Genomic DNA, 9,645 nt, shown 5'->3' with positions numbered 1-9,645 from the left:
CAAGGCTCAGGGGTCCAAGATTATCTTCTGTGTCTGTGTTAATTGGTTTCCCTTTTCTTTGTTGAAGAGGGTCTGTGCAATCCTTTTGCCTAGTCCGCCATCTTGCCCCGCCTCTCCCCCTTATGTTTTGAAGAAGCTAAAATTTCATAACTATTCAACAGAAATAAATACTTACCAATTTTCTAAACTTTAACATCATAAATGCCACCATGTTTGAATTTCAATACTAATGCTACCTAATTATTTATTTATTTTTTGTCTAAAAAAAGATAAAAGAGGAAATAGAAAATATAACTTGGAAAAAAAGTAATAAAGACCAATACATCTTTATTGCTATATTTTGATTTAAAGTGTGCCTCAGTTAACAAGCAGTTAAGAAATTATTGATTTTTTTATTTTCCTTTTAGCGGTTTACCTCTGCAAGAGAACAATGCAAAACAAAGCAAGGTTGGAGCTAGCCGACTATGAAGCTGTAAGTACCAAAGACCTTCTGCTAATCAGAGTCATAAAATTAACAAAAAATAAGACCTATGGTCATTTGGGGCACTCATCTAACTTTCTACATTCATGGATTTGAGGATCAAATTTCCAGGGATTAGGCAGTATAATGACTTCATAAACCCCTAATTAGCTTGCTTCTTCATGTCATTCACACTGAGGATGGTGAAATTATAAATACACAAACTCAGAGTAGAAGGAAGGAAGCATATCTTAACTTTAAATTGATTTAATGATGATAATTTCAGATATACTACAGTAAAGATATCTGAACTTAGAGAATTAAAGATCACTTCATGAGGATAATAGTTTTTGCAAAACTTTCATGTTGGTCACCATCAACAGATCAAATTAATCTGATGTAATTTGTTTTAATGGTTGTTATGATTCACCACATTTGGAGCATGGTGATGAGCAATGGGCCGGCATGGAGGCCTGGTGGTTTAGTGATTAAGTGCTTAGCTCCTAGCCAAAAGGTCAGCAGTCTGACCTCAAGAGCCACTCCACAGGAGGCAGATGTAGTAGTCTGATTCCATAAAGATTATATATAGCCTTGGAACCCCTATAGCATAGTTCTACTTTGTCCTATAGGGCCTCTATGAATTGGGATCAACTTGGCGGCAACAGGTTTAGTTTTACTGGACTGACGAGAATTTGCATTTCTTGTGGGAAATTGGAGCTGGATAGACTGATTAAATAGTAATAGAAACACATTATTATACTGTTCCTGTGTGTCAATTGGGCACAGAAAAACCCATAGAGTACTTTTAAGCATTTCCTATGAGGTAATTTAATAATTTGCAAATACGTATTTGATTTTTAGTTGTGTTGTCCAAAGCCAGTTATTTGTGAAAATTAATATTTATAATAGATTTTCCTGTTTCAGCTAAGACTCTTAGTATGAGGATTACCTGTGTTCAGTGAGCACGACTTACCATTCAAAACCGAGACCATGTACTATTTTAGAAATTCTGTATTTTTCTGACAAATGCATGTTGCAGATAAGCTAGAAGGAAGTAGTGAAGATGAGCACCAGAATGTTGTAACCTGTGGTATATCTTTCAGGAGAGCTTGGCCAGGCTACAAAGAGCATTTGCCCGGAAGTGGGAGTTCATTTTTATGCAGGCAGAAGCACAAGCAAAGTGAGTCCTTGTGTCTTTTGGAAGATTTGTTGAAGTAGTGGCCTTTTTCCAGAGAAGCACTTCAGTTAACTATTTATTATTCATTGTTACGGTGTTGACAGAGTGGACAAGAAAAGAGACAAGATTGAAAGGAAAATCCTTGACAGCCAAGAGAGAGCATTCTGGGATGTACACAGACCTGTGGTAAGTAAACGTGCCAATGTTGCCTCACATTGTAACCTCAGCCTTCGGGAGGAGAGGTATACAAAGAAGAGGAAAAGAATGTAGGGACGAATCTATTGTCCCACGGATATTTGGTGAATTGGCTAAAGAAAGATTGCCATTTTTGTTTAAGATGACCACAGTTCAAGAGTATAATATCTGACTTATAAAAGGATATTTTTCAACCATGATATCACTTTCCTCCTTAGTCTTTGCATTTGAGGCACATGATGCTTCTGGATACATGTGAAAGAAAAAAGATTGTAACAAAGCAGTTGGGCTAGCTTTTTCTGGTTGTACAGTAAAAGTCTGAGTCTGATGTTATTCCTCCTCCTAATTTTTCTCTTTTAAAACCATTAATAACCACCTATTAATAACCAGCTTCAGTTGCTAGCTTTCACTGCCTAACATTTTAACTGGTTTAAATTCATTTCAGCTCATACTTTTAATGATGTAAGTGATAATTGGATCTGTATATAGTAATTTAGCCGCTTTTCTTTAGTAATAATATTAAACCACCTGCCTCAAAGTATCAAATAACAAATAATTACAGAAAACTTTGTAGAAGGAATTAAACCATGGTCCTGATAAGAAAGCATGTCTAAACCTATGTATTTATTTTGGTTTTAATGCTGTCTTTTTCTTCTATATATTTTTTAAATGGAGTAAAGACATTAGAGGATAATAGTTAATAAATATTATAAGAACAAATAACAGACTTACAGACTGAGAAACATATCAAGATTGATGAGAATGCCTTAGAATTTTCCTTTAACTATCTTCAAGGTCACACCAAATTAGAAAGACACCAAAGGATTGTTTTTATATATTTCTATTTCAATTTCAGGTATCAGTGCAATTGTTAAATTCTATATTGAATTTACTGTCTCATTTGAATTCTCAAAAGATTAGAATTAAGATTTAATTGACCTTTTAACTCAAAATTCAGTTTGAGTTTTATTGCTCATGTGAAAATGGATTATGAGGTCATATGCACAGTTATTGCAAAGCTGGGAAGCAGGATTTTTGTTTGTTTTAAGCAACCCCTAACCAGTCGATGCATTTTTTTCCCTTTGTTCATGTCATGGCAGGGGCATCTGTTGGTCCATCTATCCCCGTCAGCTTAGATTACCTGGATCCTCTGTCAATCCCAGACTTCACTCCAGGCCAGCTGTCCTGCGTTGTCCATATCTATTCCATGGAACACTCTCCTATTTTAGGAGTGTAGGCTGGCCCCACCTCAGGACAACTCACCAAAGAATCACTCAACTACCCCTTTGTCTTCTCTGTGTCCCTATTATAGGCACACCTGTGCAGTGTTGTCTTTAGCTCTAGTCAGTGTGAGTTAGGCTCCAACCTTTTGTCTCCCACCAATAAGAAGCACATACTAGTCAGTGCTTTCCACCTGGTCCCCTGCCATACACCTAACAAGGCTTCCATTAGGAGGCAAAAGCCACCCTGAAGCCATTGGCTCCACTTCCTTGTTCACCTTGTGTTGTTGTTATGTGCCATCGAGTCAGACCCAAATGGCCTTCAATCACATAAAATGAAGATGTTATAACATAGTTTACCACTGCTTATTTTCTAGAGGAAAATCAATAGAGCTTCAGGTTATCTATGGGTCTCTGAGAATAGCATGTATCTAACCCATCACTACCTTCAACCAATTATTCTTCTTACATTACAACTTCTGTCCTTTGAGGTAATACCCACTGGCATTTCTTTCAGCTTAAATATTTTGTCATCAATGTTGTCCCAGGTGAAATGCTGAAACTTGTCCAGAGATAAGGGCTGCCTTCTATATTGCTTCTCACTTTCTGCATGCTTACTATTACTTGACAAATACGATAAAAACAGGGACATTAGCAGCAACATGGTCCTAAAAGAGGTTTGAATGGCTGTTTCCTCAGAAAAATACAAAAGCTATCCCTCTGTTCACTGGCTATGGTATTAACTAAACAATTACAAGAAGAGTTTTCTGAAATAAATATCCCTCCAAAAAAAAAAAAAAAGAAAAAGAAAATATAGGAAGGGGCAGCAATTTTGTAATAGTTTCTGAGAATGACATTCTTATGCTTATCTCTAGAAATGAATTCTGCAGCTGTTGTGGTCAACCCTAAATCACTACATTCAGCCTCAAAAGTTTTACTTCCTGGGGTAGAAATTTAATAGGTATTCCTAACATTGAGCTCCTGCTTTATACCCTATTCTAAGTGTGGCAATAACGAAAGACTTACTGCCCTGTGCTAGTTGTCTTGTAAAATTTAAATCTTTCAACAGGATCAGGGAAGCTAGGTTTTTCATACTGACACCAAATTATATTCAATTGAGCATCCTAAAATGCTAGCATACATGTAGGAAAATACCAGACAAGATGTCTAACTGCCTAGAAGGTCTCATCTGGTGGGTCCTGGGGCCTGCCATTGCACACGACCCTTTACTTAGATGTCTCAGTGTCAGGGAGACTTGCATTTACATACACCCCAGTTCTAGTTATATCTGTCAATGAGCAGAGGCCAGAGGGAATGCGGAGACCCATGGCAGAGTGCAAAGCATGTGAGCTTTGGAGTCAGGTGGTCCTGAATCTATTATTTTTCACTAGGCTCACCATGGGAGTCCCTGAGCAGCTCAACAGTAAGTGCTCAGCTTAACTGAGAGTTTACTTACTCAGTTCCACAGGGAGTTGCCTTGAAAGAAAGCCCTGGAGATCTGCTTCTAAAAGATCACAGCCAGTTCTACTCTGACACCCACAATGTCACCATGGGTCAGAATCAACTCAAAAGCAACTGTAATGATTTAGACCTACCTTGGAGGATTACTTAACCTTTCTGAGATTCAGAAGCCTCATTTATAAAATCAAAATATACCTACTTCACAGCCTGATGTGAGAACAAGGTAAGTGTAAATACAGCTAGCATATCACCTAGCATTTGGAAGGCACTCAATATATGTTTATACTGCTAAAGGGGTGAAGAGGCAGCATCTTCTGACCTCCTCTAACTACACACGAGGAAGACAGAATCACCACCAGCAGCCCAAGGCCTGTTGTTATGAGGCCAGACATGCCACCACCCTCCAACCCTCATACACCATGTCACCAACTGTTCCTCCCACAGCACCCACCACCTCTCTGCTGGGTTCAGTAATTTGCTGCAAAGAACTCACAGATTATGGAGTTTATTAGGGAAGCAACAAGCTCAATGTTAGGAATACCTATTAAATTGCTACACCAGGAAGCAAAATTTTTCCAATTCAAGTCCAGGAATGTGCTGTCTCTTGCAGCTGGCCGTCTCACTCAGTAGCTGGCAGTCTGTCTCAGTAGCATGTCTCTCTCTCAGAAGTGCATGTCTCTCATGTCTCTTGGCAGTGTGTCTCTCTCAGCAGTGAATGTCTCTTGCATCTCTCTCTCAGCAGCATGTGTCTCTCACATCTCTCTCTCAGCAAGTGCATCTCTCTCAGCAGCGCATCTCTCAGCTAGCAGTGAGAGATTCCCTCCTCCTTCCCCTAGGAGGGCTCCTTTTTGAGCCTATTAGAGTGGCCAAAACCAACCAATCTCAACATCAGAATCTAGAGAGCAAACTTCCCAGAAGATTGCTTTGTGCTTCTCCCACAGAAATAAAGCAGGTGGATAACTTTAACAATCAGGTACTCACAGCAAAGGGGGAGTTACAAAGACTATGGCCAGAAAAGCCATACTATGTAATTTACCACACCACAAATACCCTCTGTGAAGGGATACAGAATCCAAAAAAGAGTAGCACAGAAAAATTTGGACATACTAACAGGTAAAGAAAATACAACACCTACACATCATGGACTTCATCAACTTCTGCCAACCTAGCAGAACACAAACAAGAAGAACCACAACCTTTAAGTTCCAAGGCCCCAACTGAGAGTACGTACCTGACAATCTCCCTTTCTCTTTGGTCTTATTATTTCATTTGTTTATACCTTGCAGGTAGTGGGTTGACCTTGACTTGATGATGAGGTTGTCATAAGGGTGTTGACTTTTTCTTAGTTTTAGCAGTGACCACATTATCTTTACTACTGATGCTGCTGGTCCTCATTGACAGTAGTTGTAATGGTGAGATGTCTAATCAGTGGGCTCTCTTTCTTAGGACCTTTTATTTTGAACTCATTTCCTATTTATTTATGCCCTTTATTCTAGAATTTGTAGTCTGTCTCTTAGATTTGGGTAGTGTAAGAATTACAACAAAGTGACCTTCCTTTGTATTTAACAATCATTATACCTGGAATGAAATTGTCCTGGTGATACAATGGTTAAGTACTTAGCTGCTAACTGAGGGTCAGTGGTTTGAACCCACTAGCTTCCCTGCAAGAGAAAAGATTTGCAGTCTGCTCTCATAAAGATTTCAGCCTGTGAAACCCTGTGGGGGAAGTTTCACTTTGTCTTATGGGGTCTCTATGTGTCAGAATTGACTTGATGACACACAACAACCACCTACCAGGAATAAGTGTGATTGTGTTTTCACTCCTCTCCAAAGCAATTATTCCCTGCCCGACTAGGGACTTTCTTTGAACTGTATACATAGTCTTTGACCCCAAACTTTTTATTTAATTATGTCTATCCTGGAGCCATCTGCCAATTCAATGGCTAATCATTGTTTCTTTTAAAAACCCTACGTGAAACTCATAAACAGAGCCCTGCCTCTACGTGTCACCCTTCCCACAATATGGAGCCTCATATAATGATACCACTCATTCCATATTAACTATGTGCCAGATGCAATACAGGGCAAGGGTAAAAAGTTTACTGACACATAGTCCCTGATTCCTGAAAACTTACAGTGTAGTGGAACCATTTTATGAACATAGTCACTACCCCAAAAAGGTAGATTTCCTGTAGCATCTGTTTTCTAAGGGAGGATATAGATGATCAGAATATTTACATGACTTACCCATTTTCACACAGCTAGTTAGGGGAAGTTCAAGGCCAAAGACCACCGTATTTCCCACTCCATCATATCTCCCACTCCATTCACAAAGAAAGGGGAGCAAAGAAGATGTTCATGTCCTCCAGGCAAGGAAAGCAGCTGCAGCAAGAGTAAGAGCCTAACTTTACATATCCATCCTGCAAAAGCAAGGAATAAATTGGTAGAAAAAAAAAAATATTCCCACATATGATGTAGCTATGTTTATAAATACTCATTGCTGTCAAATTTACTCTGACTCATAGTGGCCCTGTAGAATCAAGTAGAACTGCCATATAGGGCTTCCAGGTATTGCATTCATTGTTGTGTACTTTATTAAGGAGTGCTAGTGGTGAAGTGTTTGATGTATTTGGCTGCTAACCAGAAGGTCACCAATTCAAACCCATCAGCTGCTCTGTGGGAGAATGATGTGGTAGTCTGCTTCTGTAAAGATTTACAGCATTAGAAACCTAGTGGAACAGTTCTTTTCTGTTCAAAAGGGTCGCTGAGTGGAAATCAGCTCAATGTAAGTGGGTTTTTTTGTTGTTATTTTGTGTGCTTTATTATTTCCAGAATGATATAAAGTTTTCATAAACACATAAAATATAACAAGTTTATGAAAGTTATTAGTACATGAGATAGATGAAAAAGTGTGCCCTTATTTTTATTTTTGTTTTTAAAAAAGACATTATAAACTTATAAATAATGCATAACAGTTTTGAAGTCTATACTTGGTATGCCCATTTATAATGAAAAACTTCATACCCAAATGTCAAAGATTTATGACATAAGTAAATGGACAGCACTTTTAAATTATCTAACTATACTTGTGTTGATTTGTGTCAACACTGTATAAAGTATCTTTGTTATGAAATGCCAGAAATAGAGTTATCCCAACAGCATTATTTGCTGTTTTCCTCCATTTTATTTCATGTTGCATAATTTTACTATTAAAATTTTCAATAAAAATATAACAGAGAGGGAGTTCTGGTAAGATGGTGGAATAGGCAGAAACACTGCACAGAGCCTCTTCAACAAAGAAAAGGGGAACCAATTAACACAGATACAGAAGATAATCCTGGAGCCCTGAGCTTTGAAGGGAAGGATGTAGAGTGGACTGAACTCCAAGTAGTAGAAGAATTTTCAAGAAAATACCAAAAAAGGAGACATATGGAGCTGCGATCTGGCAGCGATCCTGACAGCACAGACAACTTGGATATTGCCAAGTGTTGTTCTTGTTGTTGTTGCTGTGTGCTGTCCAGTAGGACCCAACTCATAGTGACCCCTCCTTGGGTTTCCAAGGCAGTATCACTAAGGAAGTAGATTGCCCAACCTTCTTTTCAAAGAGTGGCTGGTGGGTTTGAACCACCAGCCTTCTGGTTAGCAGTCAAGTGCCTTAGGCACTATGCCACCAGAGCTAAAATCAGTCCTACTAGCCAGGGACTGCATGGAGGACTGCACTGGTGGCTGGTGAATAAAGGGGATGCAGCTAAGAGGAAGGCAAACTGAGCTGTGGACTTTTGCCTGTCCAGAGGGTGCAGCCATTTTGAATGTTTACAAGTGGTTCGACCATTTTGGATATTTAAAGTGACAGCATTCTCCCAGACACCAGGGACTTAAGAATAGGCTCCACTTGCTGGAAACAGCAAGAACATTCTGGACACCAATAATTGAAAAGGTGTGGTATTCCCCTTGTTACTCTTATACTCCACACCCTCTTGGTGAACAGAGGTGCAGACGTCCCTCACTCCCACCAACCTTCAGGCCAGCAGGAGTTCCATCCCAGTCTGTGTGATCAGACGGAGCCTGGGTGCCCTGCAATGCACTGCTCAGATTTTTTTAATTTTTCAGTTTGTTTGTTTTTGTCTGTTTTAAAATTATTATTATTATATTGTTCTTTTTATTATTATTCTTTATTTGTCCCTTCCCAGATTGTAGTTTTCAGCTTTTTCTCTCTTCCCTGTTCCTGGTTGCAATTTTATTTCTTTCTCTTGGTTAACCCTGTTCCTTGATTTTCTTTTTGCATTTTTCCTTCTTCATTATTCTCATACTCTGCCTTTTCTCTCTTATTGTGCTCTCTCCAGATAATTGTGGGGTTTTTTTCCCTTTTTTGGTTATTGTTCTTGTGTGATTATATGGTGAGTTTTTTGTCCACTTGCTTTTACTTTTTTGATGGTTATTCAATTGTTATTTTTGCCTAACTGAGTGGGAGACAACAAAAGTGCCCATATGGCACAACTACATCCACACCTCCTGCACCTTCATTTACATGAGTAAGAGCCACCAATTCCTTCTCCAACAACTGGCCAATGATAAAAAACCACCAAGAGGAGCCTGACTCATCCTTAGCCCCTCGTCACACACAGTTAACAGACACCTAAATACAATAACATCATAATATCTCAGAGACAAAAGACCATCACAGTCCACACAAAAAAGCAAGGTAAAGTGCTAAAAACAAGGGAGCAGGATACAGACTCAGAACACATCCCTGAGGAAGAAGCAGCATTAGAACTCCCTGATAAAGAATTCAAAATAATTACATTTATGTATCTTCAAAGGATTAGGAGACAGATCAAGGGAAATACTGACAAAATTAAGGAAAACACAAATAAGACCCTAGAACAATTTCAGAAGAAAATAACAAGAACAAAATGACAAAATAAATGAAATATTAAAAATGATTCAAAATCTACAGAGAGAAATACAGATTAATAGTAAATTCTCAGAAATAGATAACACAATGAAAGGGCAAAGGAATACAATTGAATCAAAGGAAGACAGAATTAATGAGATTGAAGACAAATACCTGACTACTTCTTTGGAAAGGGATCAATCAGAAAAAAGATCAAAACAAAATGAAGAAAGCCTAA

At 38.5% G+C, this 9,645-nt stretch overlaps 1 protein-coding gene across 1 annotated transcript in view; it reads left to right on the top strand.

The window, feature by feature from the left end:
• Nucleotides 1–9,645, top strand: part of RGS7 (regulator of G protein signaling 7) — a 566,544-nt gene that overhangs the window by 404,344 nt on the left and 152,555 nt on the right. Inside the window, exons 5-7 of the mRNA XM_042781200.1 lie at nucleotides 408–472; nucleotides 1,564–1,640; nucleotides 1,742–1,823. Coding sequence (XP_042637134.1) covers nucleotides 408–472; nucleotides 1,564–1,640; nucleotides 1,742–1,823 — 224 coding nt within the window. The remainder of the gene's footprint in view (nucleotides 1–407; nucleotides 473–1,563; nucleotides 1,641–1,741; nucleotides 1,824–9,645) is intronic.

The sequence above is a fragment of the Orycteropus afer genome, unplaced genomic scaffold (assembly GCF_000298275.1).
Source record: "Orycteropus afer afer isolate SDZICR_OR568_19922 unplaced genomic scaffold, OryAfe1.0 scaffold00096, whole genome shotgun sequence".
NCBI classification, from domain to species: Eukaryota; Metazoa; Chordata; class Mammalia; order Tubulidentata; family Orycteropodidae; genus Orycteropus; species Orycteropus afer.
This window is presented reverse-complemented; position numbering and strand designations above follow the sequence as displayed.